Source organism: Bolinopsis microptera, chromosome 5 (genome assembly GCF_026151205.1).
Source record: "Bolinopsis microptera isolate Bmic1 chromosome 5, MBARI_Bmic_1.0, whole genome shotgun sequence".
NCBI lineage: Eukaryota > Metazoa > Ctenophora > Tentaculata > Lobata > Bolinopsidae > Bolinopsis > Bolinopsis microptera.
Window position 1 is genome coordinate 8,726,454 of NC_087076.1, and position 20,256 is coordinate 8,746,709.

At 37.6% G+C, this 20,256-nt stretch overlaps 1 protein-coding gene and 1 long non-coding RNA gene across 2 annotated transcripts; one reads left to right on the forward strand and one right to left on the reverse strand.

Moving 5' to 3' along the window:
- Positions 1–1,797, forward strand: LOC134815417 (uncharacterized). Its single transcript, XM_063823951.1, has 4 exons — positions 1–55; positions 358–762; positions 903–1,397; positions 1,616–1,797. The coding sequence occupies exons 1-4, from the start codon at positions 1–3 to the stop codon at positions 1,795–1,797; spliced, it is 1,137 nt and encodes a 378-aa protein (XP_063680021.1).
- A 6,660-nt stretch (positions 1,798–8,457) lies between these two features.
- Positions 8,458–14,168, reverse strand: LOC134815721 (uncharacterized). Its single transcript, XR_010160284.1, has 4 exons — positions 14,040–14,168; positions 13,757–13,893; positions 9,190–10,059; positions 8,458–9,016 (listed from the first exon to the last, which is right to left on the reverse strand). It is a non-coding gene; the product is annotated as an uncharacterized LOC134815721 (long non-coding RNA).
- Between the last annotated feature and the right edge of the window lie 6,088 nt (positions 14,169–20,256).

Genomic DNA, 20,256 nt, shown 5'->3' on the forward strand with positions numbered 1-20,256 from the left:
ATGTTAGGTATGTTGATACTGATCATCCCTTTAGTGTCAGCAGCTTCAAATGCAGGTCAGTACCCAGAGCTCATTATACAATACAATAATATCTGACGTTGTTTCATCTTAAGTTCAGATGGCTAAAAAATACGTTACTTACAATTACAATTACAATTACAACGTCCGTTTTGCGTTGAAGATTCAGAAATTTTCAACGTCGCGGTGGACGATTCAAAAAACGTATTACTTGAAAATGGCTTTAACTGAATATATTCCTTTCAAAAGATGCGCTTTAACAATTCTTATAAACCAAAAAGGTGTTAGAATAGATCTTAAGCTCAGTATCGATATAATTATAAACATTTCGTATTTCAGATCCCAACAAAAGTCTCGGAACCTTGAACCTAACGTATGAAATGTGTGGCATGATCCGACCAATAGGTAGCAACCAGTGTGTCACTGTGCCCGGAAATAGGGACGATACTCTCATTCTGACCTCTGATTGTGCTGTGAGGAACGTATTCTGCTACAACTCAACGAGTAGGTTTATCAAACCTAAGGACGATGACAAGGACTGTGTAGCAAGCGAGGATAACAGGCTTCTCCTCAAGACTTGCGAGGACCTCGAACTTATGAAATGGTTATACTCGATAGAACCCATGATTAAGCAATCTGAAAAATGCTGGAAACAGTCTGCTTCTACAAATGCCAATGCTAAAGATATTGGAGTTGTCGCTGAGTGTGACGAAGAGTGTCACTTCCAACTCATCAAAAGTTCAGGTTTGTTTCCAAATTTCAGATCAGGAGGTTTGTTATTGGCGTCACTAGAGCTATGCATATGATTACCTTGAAGCTATAGGTAGAATTGCACTGCCATACTTTACCTCCGTTGTGCAAAAATTCTGACCCTATTAAATTAGGTGATAAGACGCACGAGATCAACTTGACGAAAGAGAAGATAGACCTCAGATTCGGACTCAAACCTGGGGTTACCAAGAATAATGTCCTAAACTACCGCTGTCAAGTGGTTCTCAACTTCTTCTCAGACGATAAAGAATCCAGTATTGGACTGGTCAGAGTGCACATGCGATCATTCGAGACACAATCTACTATTAACCAGAGTGTGACGGTCGTCAACTGGGAGGACTCATCAACTAGCTGCACCAAGGATTCAACAGATCACCCTGCACTGAAGAAACTTCACACTGGCGAGGCAAACTTGATTCTATCTGTGGATACGCTTGGTAACTTGAGGATGGAGCTAGACATAGTTAATGAGACTTTTGAATGTGAAAGTGGGTTCCTGAAAAGAGCAACGAAGATGGTCGTTCAATGGGTAAATCTGGCAAAGCCTCCGTTTAGGAACAAAGCGGATGAATTTTTCACAGTTGAACTGAGAACAATAACAATTCCTGGTAAGTTTGAACTATAGCTGTAAGATATAAACGTATGTTACTGTCTGTTTCTCCTGGTCCCATAAGTTTTTCAGCGTCAGGATATTTAATAGTTACAAAATTTTAATGGAGGTGCGAAATTATAATTATCCGGCAAAGCTGCATCATTTATAGTTAAGATAAGTTTCGTAAAAATGTATTACATGTTCCAATATTTAAACAATTTACTTGAATTTCAGTTCACGGTAGGTACACTGAGTACGGTAGTTGGTCGGAATGTTCTAAAGAATGCGGAGTAGGAACCAAAACCCGAACTAGGACTTGTACTAACCCGGCACTTCAACACGGAGGAGATGAGTGTGTTGGTGACGCGCAAGATCAGACCTGCAATACACATCCTTGTCCAAGTAAAACATTTTAATGTTACAGCTTACAAATTATTGAATAAGGATATGGTATTGATTAAGAAAATTCGGTACTTTTAATTAATTATAAGCTGACGACCAAAAGAATGTCCATGCATGTACGATAATTAGGTTAGTACGAGACTCTTAAACATTAACGCTGAGGAATAATCGTGAAATATTGGGAACTATTTCACGATTACAACCTGGCTAAAATTATGAACATTTTTGCTAATTCTTTGCTTAATAAATGTTTAACTTAACAGTATAATCTCAGTTAAATTTACAATTTTCATTGGGATCCCGCTCCGATTAATAAAAAGGTGAGTATATGACATAATATATGGAAGTTTAATAATCATGATAGTCTTGCCAAGACAGAAAAACTGGGGAAACTTGGGAACCCTCGAATCTCGATCTACAGGATTACTGTAAAACGAGATATATCGACGCTACACTAAATATGCCTTAACACTCATCAGAAAGGTAACTTTACCAGGTCTGCAGTACAGGAGTGTATGTGTTTTGAGTTGTCAGCCGACCCGTTTTCTGTTTTGTCGCGTCCAGTTCGTGCTATTTGTTTCTCTCACATGATCATCGAACCGCTTCATATGTGACTTCCCCTTTTAGGTCACAAGTTAGTGAAATTAAACCCCTTTCTCTCTTATATTTATTATTAACCTCTAACTCCCATCCCATCCCGAGTCCCGACCCATTGAACCACTTTCAGTCAGAACGCAGCTGATATTTATAGTTATCACTTGGTCCTTAATCCTTAATTGGTGACAAACTATGTTAGTACCACTTCTACTCTATACCAAGCTGGTCGTTGCAGAAAGTTATCTTCAGCTCCTGTCTCCTCTGCAGAAAATCAAAATTCCGGTTTGCCCTAGAAGTAGAAAAGGTAATTATATGACAGGTTTTGGGAAGAGTGGTACTGGTAGAATAGAAAAACGACACAAACAGCTCTGTGAACTGGGATCCTTCTACTGAAAGTCGTGATTTACCCAATCCATTTAATTTGGAACTGATGATGCCGATTGGCAATTACGATAGACTCATAGAGATGAAATTTCAATTCACGTCATAATTTTACGGCGGAATACGTTTCTATGGAATTCCACAGTAATATATCTCAGTGGAATTTCTTTGTAATATGTTTCAGTGGAATTCCACAGTGATAAGCTTCATTGGAATTCTACGGTGCTGTGCTCGGATTTTGGGCTCTGTACACTTACAGATTCGACTCTTATCATCAAGTTTTTCTTCCATCCACTTTTATTTTTAACCTGTTAATTATAATAGTACGTCAAATAAGTTATACGTAGTTATCAACTACAACTCATACAGCATACCAAATATAGAGTTACACAAAGCATTAATTTAAATATTTTCAGATTAAGAATTTAAGATTGAAGATGGAAGCCCCCTCTCTAGACCGACAAATCTACTTTTGACTACTAACTACTTTAACTACTAGAAGTATGCGAGTTATTTGTAATTTTAAAGAAAATGTTCATTAAATCAAAATCTATTTTTAGGCCTGAAGCAAAATTAAGGATCTGTATGTTGTTTTGACTCGATTCATACTTTCTCGTAGGGTCCTGAGATTTGCGTTCATACTATAAACTATTAATACCGTTGAAAATGTAATTTATACAGTTTTAATACTTGCTTAAAAAGTTTTAAGAGAATGCATTAAAAGTGCATTAAGCTTGCTTCTATATAAAATTGGTTGAAACGTAATATTGATTACAATTTTATTCAAACCTGACGAGTTAATTTTTGCGTAACTATAAAAAAGAATGGAGGATCAAAAGTCAAAATCGAAATTCTAAATAGAAAAAATAATTGTAGAACACTTCATGATTACACGTAAGACCAGTAACAATGTAAACAAAATATGTGTGTAGGATTGGATTTTGATTTATCATGCAGTGTCAAGGTGTATTTCCTTTTACTCAATATAGTAATTTTCTTCCGAAATGCGAAAACGATGGTAGAGTAGAAATGAGCAAATTGTATACCCTTCCTACTGTATTGAAAGAGTTAGTTTCCAAAATCTCTACGTATTTGCCTATTTTTCTTATTATTTGTAAAATGGTGATCTCAAACAACGTGACGCTGTATGGTATCAATGATACCAATGTCAGATATGTTTGGGCGGGATACCATTTCATCGTACTCGTATCTTCTCTCGTCGGTGATGCGACTATTTTAGTAGCTTCCATAAAATACGATGCTCTGAAACTTTCAGATTTTATACTTACGGTCATCCAGCATATTGCTGTGGCTGACTTGATCTTGTCAGTTTTTTACGTTTTCCCAGCGTTTGTGTCTTTGGTGCACAATAAGTGGGTTTTAGGAGACGCATTTTGCTACATCAGAGATCCCTTGACCTACCTCTGCCTTCCAGCAAGTTTACTCCTGGTGTGCGCCATGACTGCAGGGAAGTGGCTTCAGCTGAAATGGCCCCTTCGTACTTGGAACTGGACCCACAAAAGAGCTCATGTGGTCTGTGCGGCCATTTGGACCTTTTCCCTGTACTCGCCAGTAGTTGCTATGGTTGCTGCGAGAATGGAAGTCAGCTTTGACTACAGTGTTTACAAATGTGTATACGTGCGTCTGCTTGAGTACGAGCAAAACTTGAAGATGTTCACCACTATTAACTATGCTATTTGGCTAATAGTACCGTGTGTTATTGTCATAGCGACTTCCACTATGATGTTGATCGAGGCTAGAAAGGCGCGACGAGAAGGGGAAAATCTCAATTGGAAAGGCGTATCAACTGTGCTGCTGACAGCGGTATGTGTATGCGTTTCCACTCTTCCCATGATTCTGTTCATTTTGACGAAGCTCTTCGTTAAAACGTTACCCCTCTCTACTGAAGTTGAATTTAGAAGAGTAGCATCTTTCCTGAAACAGCTGAACATAGTAGCCAATATTTACATATACACTTTGACAGTCCCTAGCTTTAGGCAGTACCTAACATCTAAAGTAAGAATCTTCCCACCACCTCAACAAAGACTTCAAAGAAGACCCGCTCTAGTAAAGACTCTGCATGGGATAAGGTGACCTATCAAAGGATTCTATAAGTTGCAATTTACGGCTTCGCATTGCGCATGCACACCTCCGCCAGCCCGAAACTATGTAACTTGTTGTAGTGTTGTAGTACTAATAGTAATACTATAGTACGGAAAAAAAGTATTGAGACTTATTACAGAGACAAAATCTAATAATCACAAAATTGCAATAATCAAAGAACTGTATAATCGTGTGCGAAAGATCATTTTTATTCATTCACTTGCATTGTCACTTGTGTTTTGGCCTTACAGTTACACATTACAGCTACACCTTAGTAATATATTATAGTCGTACGGTTTTGTTTTTCTGAATATTTGAGAAGCTTAAATGTTAAAGTTAATATAATTAAACATGTTTACCGGTTTACGTGCGTGTTGCTGAAAAAGTTACAAGTTAGCAGGTTCAGCGATTATATAAATCTAAATGCTTTTATTTCTAAATTTAACTAATTTTGAATATTAAGTGTTGATAACATACATAATTGATTTGAATCTCACTTTTGCAGGATGATGATAATTTAAATCACATGTACGTACTACGTACATGTAGGGGGTGCACCGTAAAAATAAACTTGCTCGGATTTAAAAAATTTTTGTACCATTGTTTTCTAGAGACTGTGAGAATTTTCACAATACCAAATTTGTTATACCTTTTTGGAAAGATCAGTGAGTTTCGCTTAGGTGCCATATTTGATGGTGCGCGGCTTTTGGAGCAAAATTAGCTATAAAAGTCGCGTAATTTGACCAAATTTGACCAAATTCGTTGATTTTTGTCGTATTATTTGGATATATCTCCAGTTCCTTGAATGAGATCATTCTGAAAATTGGCGACGACCTTCCAATAGGGCTTTCACAACTGTCCGAAAAATTTGGTGGATATCGGAGTTGATATAGTGATCAAAATGGGGCAAAATACGCTGCTTTTAGCTGTAACATAATGTCTGATGGTTGGATATGCTTTAAACTTTTCGGACACTTTCCTTGTAAGTCTATGAGTAAGCTTACCAATTTTTGTTGCAATCAGAGGTCGGGAAGGATACTTAATATCTATTTGTTTGAAGAAAATTGTGCTGGCCGAAATTAGCGCTAAAAAACCATCCTATAGTCGGCACGCGCGGCTCACTGTTTACCTGAGGACCCCAGGCTATTATGTTCATTAACATATATATATATAGATTTGGCGGAATGACAGGCTGAGCGCGGCCCAGTAACTCACTGTCGATGGCGCACTACCTAGTACATGCAATGATGAACAGATGGCGATAACGAATAAATTAATTTACATTATTATAATACCAATTACTTGACGGATGTTACTCGTCTAAATTTCTTCGAAGTAGCGCGCGCCGTTTTCTTCTCGAAATATTGCCCGATCACCGATGGCGCGCGCCGGGTTGTAGCGCGATGCACTACTGGGTCGCGCCGCGCATCAAATAATTCTTCTCGCAACCACCACGTATGCAGATCGGCGAGATGCGAAGGATTGACATCGTGAATCAACGCGCCGGGCTTAACTATTAACAACTAAAAGCATGCACTCCCCAAATTGTGCGCATTGCTTTATATATATTAACTTCTATTTTGTATTTCAAACTTTATGAATCGAGGTATCCCACTGCGAGCTGATCATTCGCGAGGTGAAAATGAGCGCTGGGGACGATCTCTCTGAAATTTTACCTGTTGGTTCAGTGGACGATTTTAGCCACAGCGCCTTAAATTTAGCACGATCGTCCATAATCACACAAAGTTACAGCTAATTTAGTGATGTAAACACTCGTCGCAATATTATACTGGAATTGAATCGAGCGCGTTACTATGGTTACTGCGCGTTGATATGGTTACTAGATTTAGATTAGATTCATCGTTTTAGCGCGCGTAGCATGTAGCATTATTACAATTCTATCATATTGTCATATTATTATTAGATGCACGAGTTTAGCTGCATTTTACATTTAATTTCAGGAATCTGCAAGATTTGTAATCGATTAGATAACATTTAATTTCGTTCTTCATTCCTTGCTTGGCGGTCCTCATTTATGTATGTATTTTTACCTGGGAGCGGGAACTCCAGGCTACGCTTTTCATTAACCGGGATGTAATTTTCATAAACCGATTAGAGTTTAGTCAGTATGACATGCTGATCGCCGCCAGACAGTTGAAAATTTGTTTCATACACATAAAATTGATTGTGGAGAGAGAGTGGATGAACACCGTTATATTCAGAAACTAAGAACTATACGTCCATTGGGGCTCAATGCCGTGGACCCGTTTGGGATTCCATTACTGGATTTATCTTAAAGGTTTTCCATTGCATTGGGGCACAAAAGTTATGTTTTTAAAAATATTCATAGGTATCGTTTTTAGTTGTGTCATTTCATTTCCAATGTTACACTTTGTAGGAACTGATATTAACCGAGTTTCTGATTCAGGATGTTACTGAAGATAGTAATGAAAATGTTTTAACACCTCAGTACTGTGTTTTACTACAGCTCAACCTGCTCAGTCTGACTATTTGGGAATTTAAACTCTTGATAAAATTGATTGTGTCATATCTGAGTTCTTGGCTGTATTTCGAAACCTCAGTCAGTTATGGGTTTTTACCGGCCTAAATAAAAAGTCAAGTTTACAGAACATTTCTGTGTGTTTTACTTAACAAGATCAAAGATGCGAAGGTGAGGAAAAGGAAGCGTGCATTCGAGAGCGTATCATTTTGTACATTATATTACCCCGATCTGAAGCAGGAGGTGACCGGGATTGGCAATTTTGAGTTATCCCGGTCCCGGTCAAGTCACATTTTTCATCCCGGTCGCGGTCAAATGCTTATTTATGATCCCGGTCCCGGTTAATTCAGGATTCTTGGTCCCGGTCAATCACTCAAATTTGCCGGGATTTTGACCGGGATCTTTTACATAATTTCATTCACTGTGATTTTAAGTTTTTACTTTCATTCATTGTGAATTTCATCTTTAAACAACCTCTGAGCCAAATAAAACAATGTTTAAAATTGCTAAACAAGTTTAGGTAACTAATATCGTTACATAACTCATAAGTGCAAACTAACATCAAGTTTTCAACTCGGGCTACGCCCAATTGTCAATTGGAGAATGAAACTGTTGAATAATTTGAGGGATCATTGACTGAGGAATGAGGAATGAGGGTGAACTTGAGTAATCAGTACATGAACATTATTGGTGTAGTACATTAGGCCCATGCCCCATGTTGACGGGTTTTTTCTAGTTTTTTCTAATTTAATATTCTAGTTATTACTTATCAAATTGTTCAATTATAATGTAAATGAAAGTTGCAGCTTTCAATATGAGAATACCAGTTTTGGTCCCGGTCATCCCGGTCAAATCCCGGTCATCCCGAAAAAATTGTATTGTTGGTCCCGGTCCTGGTCCCGGTAAGATAGAAATCCCAGAAATTATTGGTCCCGGTCCCGGTCACGGTAAATTGATAATCTCAGTCCCGGTCCCGGTCCCGGTCAAGTCACATTTTGTATCCCGGTCCCGGTCCCGGTCAGGCCTAAAATCATGTCCCGGTCACCTCCTGATCTGAAGTTTGATGACTAGAAAACAGTGAATACAATTAATGTTTATTAATATTATTATCGAACTTCATATTATATTGTTTATCCTAAGTAAAGATCTGATAACTCTACAACAGGGATCGGTTAAACTATAAATGGAAACAATTTAAATACTGAAACATAAACTAGTGTTAACATATCTATAATACGTTAACTTAAAACTTAATTACATCAACTTGCAAGATTTAAAAAATTTTCCCTATAAAATACAGAGGCAATATCAAATATGGCACAGTTCAGTCAAATGAAAAAATCTGTTTGTTGATGGCACTGAAGAATATTTTGAAAAAAGCTACGATGAAAGTTGAAGGAACAGTTAAAGGAACACTATACCAATTTCAGAATGTAAATTTTCGTGTTTAAATATCATACTTTATAAGGTATAAAGTTTCGTATTATTAATCAAAAGTTGGTGTAATATCACACGTAACACGTTTTAGATATTAAACAGAAGAAAGTTTTTTGTCCTAGATCAAGAGCTGCTCATTTCTCACAAGCAGTGTGGTCGGGGTTCTGTTCTTCGATTCTTGCTGCCTTTGTCTTTCGCACGCAAGTAGGAGTACCCTGAGGATTAGAGGCAATAATAATAATAACGCTTTATTTGTATACCGCTTAGGCCGTATAATCAACCATGAATTATTAAAATTTTATAGTTCTACAATTGGAACCTGCGACTTGTTTTGCAGTGAATCACAATCCAGACGAAATGTGTAATTTTAAAAAGTATAGGTACACACCTGTCCGTAGTTTCTCGTACATCACGCGTGACGTCCGGCTAGAAGGAGTTTCTCCCAGGTCTGCTGTCTAGGAAGAGAGAATGGGAGATGAGAGCTGTTTGAGCTTTATGACTTCACTTAACAGCCAGAGGTGCCATAAGCTAACTCGTCGTAAATTGCGAGCTCTGGCAGGTATCCTCGGGTGATTGTCAGATGAGATGGTGGTCCAAAAGAAACTGCTGGGAGCCTGACAGAAACCCGTATTGCAAGCCCCGAAACGGTGTCAGGTTTGTGACTGAAGATTCTGATCAAGCTCAGGGTTGAGTCTACACAGTGTCGCCACTTGCCGATGCCAGTTGATGCGACAGGACACTGATTTAAGTGGGAAGTTGTGTCTAAGAAACAGCGTGTGGTTCGGGTGCCGGTTGAACGCATGTAATAGGGAGGGTATATCCGTATTTCGCTGCTAGGAGGTGGTCCGCAGATTGCGTGAAGATGCCTACTTTTAAACCTATCAATAGGTTCAATAGGTAGGTGCTAGTGATGCAGTCCTTGACCCGGAAGCTAAGGCTTCCCCGTTTCTCGCTCATTTGTGCTCCGATGTTCTTGTGACCTCTGCAGGGGTCAAGTGCAGGATGAGGGACATGGCCGACCAGGAGAAGGTTGTTTTTGAGAGGTATTTTTATACAGTTTAACTGTATCATTACCCTTGGAAATCTCTCGACCCAAACGATGCCAAATTCTGCCTCCGAGCACAAGTACTTTGTAGGGGGTCAGCGAGTCATTTCATGTCTATTGTTCAATGTCGTTGAGTACAGGGGAAGTTAGCTGCTGTCTACTGCCGTTATTCTCCAATTCTTAGAGTTCGTCTTTCGCACGTGAGTAAGTTTCCTGGGGAAAATAAATAGTCAACCAAAAATTATTAATAATAAACATAGATGGACTTCCCACAATTATAACCAGTAAATCTGACACCTGCTAGCTGGCGTAAATTTAAAATTTAACACGCAGTGCGCGCGCCGCGCGCTAAAAATATCTCAAATTTGAAAACTGATGTGGTTTTTACCGAAAATCGAATTCGCGCCAGCCGCCATCAGAAGATGCAGTAGATGAATTCATAAATTTGGAACATGGGCACATCACAGTATTGGCCGTATTTGAGTGCTGGGAAGGCTCAGTTCGGATTTCTAAGATGGATATAGCCGTAAGCTAGGCCTAGGAACCATAAAAAGTCGTATAAAACTACCCATGGAATGACCAGAAATGAACGAAAATGAACATTCTTCTCAAAATGCTCAGAATGGTTTAAAATGGGTCGGAAAGTGTTTATATTAGTCCTAGGACCACTCAAACCAAGTTTGAGAATCATTGCATGTCTAGAACCGATGTTACCAATGTTCCAAAATGTCCCAATTTTGGCACAATAATCCTCCTGAGAATCCAGATTTTTGGAACACGGGCACATCGAAGTATTGACTGTATTTAAGTGCTGGGAAGCCTCAATTCGGTTTTCTAAGATGGATGTAGGTAAAAACTAGGCCTAAGAGCCATCAAAACTCAAATAACATTACCCAGGTTCATGGAATGTATGGAAAATGAACAAAAATGAAAATAGTAGTTGAGATGGTGGAAACATTTGATACAATTTTGGAAACATGCTTTTACAGCCGTATTTATGCTTGTACTGACTTGGACACGTTCATAAAAAGGTGGCACTAGAGATTGATTTTTCACTGCCAAAATTGTGTGAAGCATTTTAAAATACTTGTATCTCAAGGAGTATGCTATGAAAGTTAACCAAATTTTAATGTGGTCCAAAAAGATTCAAATGTCACATAATAAAGTCATTCATCTCTTTATATCTGTTAATTGTGCAGATATGAGCCAGAAATCACAAAATATTCATTTCTTGCACCTCTAATGATGAATTTACATTCTGTGAGTGTGTCCTGCTTCTCAATGTGATTATTGAACCTTTTTGAGATAGCTGAGTGTTAAAAGTGCAAAGAATCACCGGTTAAATGTGGAGTTACGATGCAATTATCACATACAGGGTTAATTCTGACTAAGTATTTTAGAATGATGAATGTGATATGAATATCAACGGAATGATTGTAACAATGAACTCTATCAATCACAATTATATCATGCTAACTAATATTTAGAGAATTTAGATGGTTAAAAGTGCCATAATGAGTCAAAAATCACATAAATGAGCATGTATTGAAATGATGCTGTATCAGGGGAATGTACACTGTCCATTTGAACACTGTCCATTAGTACTCCGATGAAAAAGCGATGAATGTCGATTTGCCGTGATTCTAGCTTTGTGTGTTATTGTGTGATTTCAATGCAAGGCAATGAAGGGACTCAGGTACCACGATCTGGCAGACAAACATGTCTGAACAGACATAGCGAGTCAGATCTGGTTCAGGAAATTTTATCGTTAAAGAGATATTCATATTTCATATGAATCAATACTCAGGTTTCTAATTTTGGACTCGCCCGGGGTTTGATTATGATACTTTGAGGAATGACATTTGATTTATAAGTTGATTTCAAATCCCCTATGGGTACCAGAAATACTGGTTTCACAACAACAACATCACTTTTTGGCTCTATATCAGGTTGGTATTCATAGTAAATCTGCAGTAATTTGTTGGGACACTGCACTTGTTTATGGTCATGGAGAAGTTCGTTATTAGAGTAATAGTGGAATCAATAATCACAAAACACTGATTTTAAACTGATTAAACTAGGCAAGTACTTTTACTACTCAAGCCATGATAATTTTGTCTCCATACTGTGACAAATGAATCAATCAGTTACGTATAATACTTAATTGAATTTTTGAAATGTGATTATCGATTCATTACCTTTCTTTTCAAAATGTCATTACAACTTGAACATTACATATGATTCAATTGTCATACTTTAAAGAAAATTACATAGTTGGTAGCCAGATTTGTGTGATTTTTGAATCATTTAACCACCCAGATCAAAAATTATCGCTCAAAGGCCTTCAATATGGTATAAGCTTAGACATGGATTCAAAAATCACATAATAAGAACCATAGAATGGATATATGTTGTCATATTGTGCACTTAATTTAAGGCTTACTATAGTGAGACTTAATAGCGCACCAATAACGAAAATGTGATTTTTGAATCATATTAACTGGTTTTAATACTATTTAATACTATTTTGTACCCTAAAAAATGATAGAAAGCCAATAAAAACGTAAGATGATTCAATAATTACTGCTCAAAATAGGCTCATTTCCAATGTTTAAGTTGTGATTTTTGAATCATTTTGGCACCAATAACAATTTCAGATAAGACATTTTATTCCTTACATGCATTATAGTCACCATATCAATTTTGGCGTCTTTGTGAATAGTACTTTTCAGATTATCTAGTGTTGATTCATCTTGCATTTCTAATTGTGTGATTTTTGAATCATTGGCACACAAATAACGATAACTCCTGTGATATAAGCACTACAGACTCCGTGATTTCAGGATCATGAAATTTAATCGAATTTCTAAAGGTATAGATAGATATATCAACCAACAAAGAGCAATGACCATTTTTAAAACTCATTTAAAAAAAATCAATCTCTAGTGCCACCTTTTTTTGAACGTGTCCACTTGGAATCTATCTGGTATGGTAGAAGGACACATGTACTAACATTTCCAGCCACTTAGAAGTGCAAAATACTCCCCTGGTTCATGGAATGAATGAAATGAACACAAAATGAACATTTTCCTAGAATCCCCTGAATTGGGCTAAAACCAATTGGAATCGGTCGGTATTGATACCAGGAGTGTCCCTGAGAAGTTTGGTGTGCCTAGCATGTTCAGAAAGGGCTCTGGGGCAATGTTTCTATTTTGGTTTCAGAGTAGTTGAGATGGTGGAAACAATTGACACAAATTTAGAAACATGCTTTTTAGCGGTAATTATGCCTGGACTGGCATGGAATCGATATGGTATGGTAGAGGGGCATATTGTTTACTAACATGTTCAGCAACTCAGAAGTTTTTTTCTTTGACATGTAATACTCCACCGAAGGGATAGGGTGCGTCAAGAATCATCCAGTTTCACATCGAAAGCACTATTTTCACACATCAAATTGTGACATTTTTTGTTCAACTTTAAAAAAACCTTTTTAGTGCAAAATGATCCCCTGGTTCATGAAATGAACAAAAATGAACTTTACCCTAAAATCGCCTAAACTGAGTTGAAGGCGATCAGAATCGATTGGTATCGATACCAGGAGTGTCCTTGAAAAGTTTGGTGGCCCTAGCATCCTCAGAAAAGGCTTTGTGGGCAATGTTCCATTTTGGTTTCAGAGAAGTTGGGATTCTGGAACAGAATTGAGACAAATTTGGAACAGGCTTTTTGGGCAGTAATTATGCCTTGGCTGACTTAAAATCGATCTGGTATGGTGGAGGGGTATATTAACTACATTTTTGGGTGTTTTCAAATTAAAGATTTCAAAGCCAGATTTTCGGCTTAAGTTGGCTGGGACATGCCCAAATTGTATATGCTTTGATCGTGATCGGGTTTTCAAAAATAAACGATTTACCTTTCGCATATGATGGACTTTTTCCCGAAGAAGGTGGGTATTTTATCCTTGTAGTTTTCCAGAGAAGGACGTAGTCTTTTCCACATCTCTGTCATCAGAGAAGTCCTCTCGATTAAAACGGTCCCTGTTTGGCACTCCTGAGATAATTGACTGTCTTATACACAATGGTTTTACCGTTTACAACATTTGCAGTAATATTTATTACCGAATTTAATTAGAATTTAACCCATACATTTTAAACACATGAACTGCTGTATCAGTAACCATCAAAATAGAGACAAACCTATGAATTTGATGTTTATCTTGTTAAGTGGGAGGTTAACCTCTTCTTGACACAAAATACCCAGTCGTCTCCTGAGATCTCCGACATGACAGAGGAAGCTACTGTCGAGTTCGATATTACAGCTAACCTAAGATAGTCAAACTGAGTGGGATCAATTTTAAGCATTACAAATCAGCAGTTATCAAGCAACTGTGATGAAAGAGCCATTATTGAAATGTAAGGCAGATCTAGAGCTAGGAATGTGTTTCGGGGCATCAAAGAATAAGTATCTGTGTACTGTTCTTTACCATACCATTTAAACGATTTAATACATGGAAGTATCACAATAATATACTTTTTCAAAAACATAAACACGTTTAAAAAAAGGCTCGAATGGGTTATCGATATTTCCATATAATGCAGAATTGAAATAATCTGTTTAGGAGTAATACGTTCAAATTCGATCCTGATCTACAAAAGAGTAACATGATAGCAAAATCCGCTGTGCTTTTCTATACTAGAACAAGTTTTAGTAGTCTCCAGCACATCACAGCTTAAAGGCAGTAACACTAAATCGATTACATTAAATAACCTCTTAAGATCATTTAGTAACATCTGTATTTCAATGTGCAACGAAACAGCTTCTATACTACTTTACTACTTCTATACTACTTTACTATCAACTAGATATACGGTTTGAGCATTGAAGCTCTATGCTGTGAGCAGCAACGAAAAGAGATGGGATTGCAATATATCGACTCACTTGTGAAAATAATGATTAAATCTCAAATCTCCTAATATAATACGATAATTACGATTTCTAACTGCGCGGCGTAGTGCGTACTTTGAAATCCAAATAAAAATTATTTTTGATCAAAATATTGGAAAACAAAATTACAACATGATTCTAATCTTGTGTAAAAAAATGTGATAAACAATATGCTGTTAAAAACTTTCGTGAAAAATTTTAAAGAGCATGATTTCCACCCGATTATGTGAAGTTATCATTTTTATGACTTTTACAGGTTATATTTTTTGTCAAGAGCTTAGCCATTTGTCAAAATTTAGGTCATGGTATCATGTTATGTGACTATACAATGAGATTATAATCCGTTGATGTATAATATCTTGGAGTTTATCAGGGGATAAAATTATTTGTAGGTTTATAAACTACCAAAACGCGCGCTGAGTTGGACTCGTTGTATAATAATAATGTATAACTATCAGTACATGATACACGATAACGTAAAACTATATAAATCGATAACATATAAGATCAAATAAACCATATGGTACCAAGTTACATTAATTGATGAAATCTTTCCATGTTTTAGAATGAAAATCCATACACAAATATTCCTAGCTTTAAGTATGACACACATTATTACATGATAACGAATTGATTTAACGCGCATATGCAAAATATATTGTAATTGTATAAGAATCGACCTTGTTTTTTAAAGATTAGTCATTTAAAGTATCGATGAGAAAATCCCTGTACAAATAGCTTCTACTTATAATCCGATAATTTATGTTGTATGATGCAATGAAAATACTCATACCGCGCGCGCAGCTTGAACTACGACATACGCAAGCGTTCAGTTGCAAATTATAAGGTCTACCGAAGTTTGTAGGGCGCGAAAAATTTTATGTTGACGTGCTCGCGCATTCTGAGTAGTCAGCTCGCGTTGGGTAAAATCTTTCGCAATGTATTTAGAATTTATATATGCACTATAACTAATGCAAATCACTTGGAATACTTTTGAAATACAATATTGAATATGATAACAAGCTCAAAAATGCTACTGCACTGACGTATTTCTCGTGGAAAGCACAATACCGCGCGTAAATACAGTAGCTTTTGTCGAGGTGCCTCGAAAGTTATTTGAAAGTTATACGATTTTGGATTATTTCTTAAATTTTGGTCGCAAAACGCCAACTTAATGCAAAATCGAGCAAGTTATAACATATAACCATATTTTATACGTATCAAAGTGGATGTGCTTTCGATGGAAATATAATTTGCACCTTTTCTTTATATGTCATGCGCGAATATGCAATATAAGTACTGTTGCTCTAACTGCAGAGCCCTCTCGCTTGCAGTAGCGCGCGACCGCTGCGTAGACACATGGCTATGTGAATAAGTACTGGGCATATCAAATAATTTTGATCATGATGATCGCAATTGACGGATGTTCTAAATTTCTTCGAAGTAGCGCGCGCTTGTCATACGTTGTATGACCCGCCGCGCATAAGTGCGCGGCTCCCCTGTATCGTAGAAAATCTACTACACTATAGTGAAGCGACAGTGGGGGTCACCACGTGATACAAGCGCGTGCCGCTTTCTTCTCGAAATATTATTGGCCCGATGGCAAGTGTTACGAAGTAGCGCGCGCCGGGCCAGACCATTAACAATGGTCAATCATCGCAACCACAAAACGCCAAACAAAAACAATTAATATTAAAGCAATCGTAGCGATAGTTAAACGGTTGCTCTTACCAGAGCCCTCTCGTTTGCAGTAGCACGCGACCGCCGAAGTGAAACAATCGCGTCACGCAGTACGCGTATACACATGGCTATGTGAAGGTGAACGGAATCAAAATCAAGAATCAGCGTTTATAAAAACATAAAATTTAGTAACCACAAACATATGCCAATCCGGCCTTCACACTTATTGTTTCACTTGTGAAACAAGCGCGTCATGCAGCTTACACGTAGACTCATGGCTATGTGAGTGTATCGCTATAAAAGATGCTGCAAGAAAATGTGTTTGTGGAAGTGACAACTCAATAAATCACTCCTTAATATGCAAAAGGGGTGGATATGTAGCTCTTTGCCACAATTCATTGAGAGATATTAATGCTTTTCATACAAAGTTACAACGAATGACGAATTCTTCATGTAGTGCATCCTGGGTTTGGACAGGATATGCCCGTTTAAAATATTTCCATCACGTTACATTACATAATTCTCAATAAATGTATTAGATTTGTAGTGTTGAAATTAGTTTAAAATATAATAGCAGAGCTCTTAGAAACTGCTGGATGTAAAGATGTTACCACTGAACCTCAACTTCTTCCTGTCAATGGGAGAGAACTTCCTGCAGGGGCCAACAAAGCAGATGGAGCTAAGCTAGATGTCAGTTCTAGGAGTATAAGGAACCCATTGGAAAGGGCATTTTTAGATGCAAGAGTATTTTATTCTCAAGCTCCTTCCAATAAAGCTCTTGGATCCCCAATAAGTATGTACACTAGCAATGAGAGACAGAAGAATCCACAGCCTGTACATCCAACATATATCCACTGAACTGTTTAAAATCTTGAAACTGCATCAACCCATCTCTCTGACAAGTTTATTCCAAACAAGTTCCAGAACATGTAGCCAAACTATGCGGGTCCCCCGACACAAACTTGACATTTCTAAACACAATTTTGTCGTCAAAGGTACGACTATATGGAACAGTTTGGTTGAAAAAATATTCGACAAATGCACTCCTAATGAAAACAATGTCATGGTCCCTGGCTCTAATAAATTTTCCGACCTTTCCTCCCCCATCTCAATTATCGAGAGCCGTATCAAAAAGCTGTTACTGAAAACCCAGCAACTGACAACACCTGGGCGTGAAAATTGAGTGGCTCCCCCCCCCCGTGAAATTGAGTGGCTCCCCCTAAATAGCTGGGGCATTGAACCAGCTTAGTTGATCAGGCATCAGCATCCCATCCCTTGCATACAATTAATTACAAAAGAGCTAATTATACCTGTTTCAAAAGCATCCTGTCTGGAAGTTCCCTGACTGCCGTGTGAATTTTAGGATCTATTTTTGGATCTATTTTTATATTAATATGATTTTTATATACCTATATATTCATCGCATAATTTCCATGTCCGCCTGAACAAACCTGTCACCATCAAATATTACCTCTAGAAACCCAAGAACTCATCAAGTCTAGTCTGAATTCAAAACTAGTTGACCAGCTATGTACAGTTTCCTGGACAACTGGAACCTTTTGGGCCATGCACAAGCCAATAGCATGTATGGTCCTGCAGTGGGGTCTCCTTGTCCTTGGATCTGTGTTTTGATCCGTCTTTTCTTAAAATTTTCCATTTGTGTCACTTAGACTCACCTATTAAATGTAAAATATCTGGATCAGTCCTGAATCCACAAAGGGAATTAACCGAACTTGCTCTCCACCTCCCACCACTGGATGTGCAACTCGAAGCTCTTTCGGTTAAATTCATGTGCAAAGTACTCACACAAGGTGACAATCTCTCAGCTACACTCTACCAAGTTGACGAAAGCAGAATACCAAGCTTTCATGTCTTGACAATGTCACTGAAAAAGTACTTCCTGTGGAAAGAAAATAGGTCACACGGAACCAGAATGTGGACCTAACGCAGCAACATTTCAAGGATCTGGCCTATTACACTCAGGCAGACATAATGAGCTACAAAAATAAGATCTGGATTGACAGCATCGAAACAAATCTGCAATGCAGAACTGTCAGTAACAACAAGGAGACCAAGATACTTGGTGTGATCACAAAGATCAAAAACAGTGGGCTGCTCCTAGACAAAAACAACTTCTTATTCGGGCACAACACGAGTAAAAATCTGGACAGCCGAATAATGGACTACATTCACGGCAGCTCACCACTCTTTGCGAATATCCAAAAGATCATGTGTGGTGACAGTGGTGAGGCCTGTCGTTTCTGCAACAGCTTCGATGATTCTCCTGTACACCAGCTCCTATTGTGTCTGGAGGTGCAAGACACCAGTTACCTGCAGCTAAAAGAAGAGCTGGGTGGGGCTGACTCACATTCCTATCTAGATGAAGTGTTAACAAAAAGCAGCACACAAAAAGCATTCATTAGAAGAGTCGAATTTCTTTGGGGACAAAATGATGCTCTCCAGGATTTATCCAACTAAACTAGAAAGATCATAAAATAAAGACTCTGCAAACATCTCAGAGAAATAATACCACCGTAAAGATTAAAGAGGGAGGATCCTGGACCCCGAAATCCACCACTTTTCTGTACTTTCAGAGGTACCAATGTGGCAGGAAACCAGGGCTCATGCTGCCGCTGAGCTAAAGCAGTAGAGGGGATGGCAGCTTCTCTAGGATCTAACACGTCCTGAAGCAGACCAACACTATGTCCCAACGCACTGGTGTTGGGATGTCTGCCCCCGGTGCCTGTCCGGGTCAATAAAGCAGTCAAGCATCATGTATGTTATGTTGAGCATTCTCAACCAACAAATGTGGGAACTCCCACAAAACACCAAAACAGATCTAAAGAGACACTTAACAACATTGGAAAAATAGACTGCAATTTGTTTATATAATTTATAAAGCGTATATTATTGCCCACGTTAAGGGGCCTGTTAATAATTTATTAAATTATTAGCTATTTTAGATTTAATAATAATAATAAAAATGTAAATCGACACCACTGGTCCTAGTTAAATTTAGCCATGGCACGACTACTCAAACGTAACAGTTAAATAGGTGTGACATACTATTATATCCTTATAATTATATCATATGAATTGATTGCACTGCTAATAAATAAAATACTTTGTTTTACTAAAATACTTTGTTTTACTAGAAAAACATGTTCAAAATAAATATGTGATGTATTGATTAATGAACACTATTGTATGTATTTGATGTGCCAACAAAGAGAAGGCCGCATTTTTCTGGAAATTACCTTGGCTATGCAAGACATGCACTGTGATGCTGTTGAACCAAGCTAAGTTTTATTGCAAGTCTTCATTGACCTATGGCCATGACAATTGAAAGTAAGTTATATATAAACTTTGACCAAATTCATGAAAGTTTACTAACCTTCAATTTCTGATTTTGGAATTGATTGATTTTGATTTTTAAACAAAGATTTACTTTTAGTACAGTAAAACCTCGATTTAAACCGATTTTGTGGGAAAGGACATTGCTGTGGAAATCAGGGGCACGATAAATCAATTTTTTACTGTATATGGACTAGCTTGCTTTAAATTAGATAATTGATTAATTGGTTTATTATATTATCATAATTCAGTTTTTTGTCAAACAAAAGTCTAGGGAGTAGCTAAGGATCCATTGGATCTATGTGATTTCCTTGGTCGACTCAGCCGAATGATAGGAAACTTAATTGAGGGTTAAATGAGGAGGGGTACCTGTTAAAAGTTCAAGAAACTTCCTAGGATACCCCTTCAGTGCATACTGTAAACATAGTACTATTA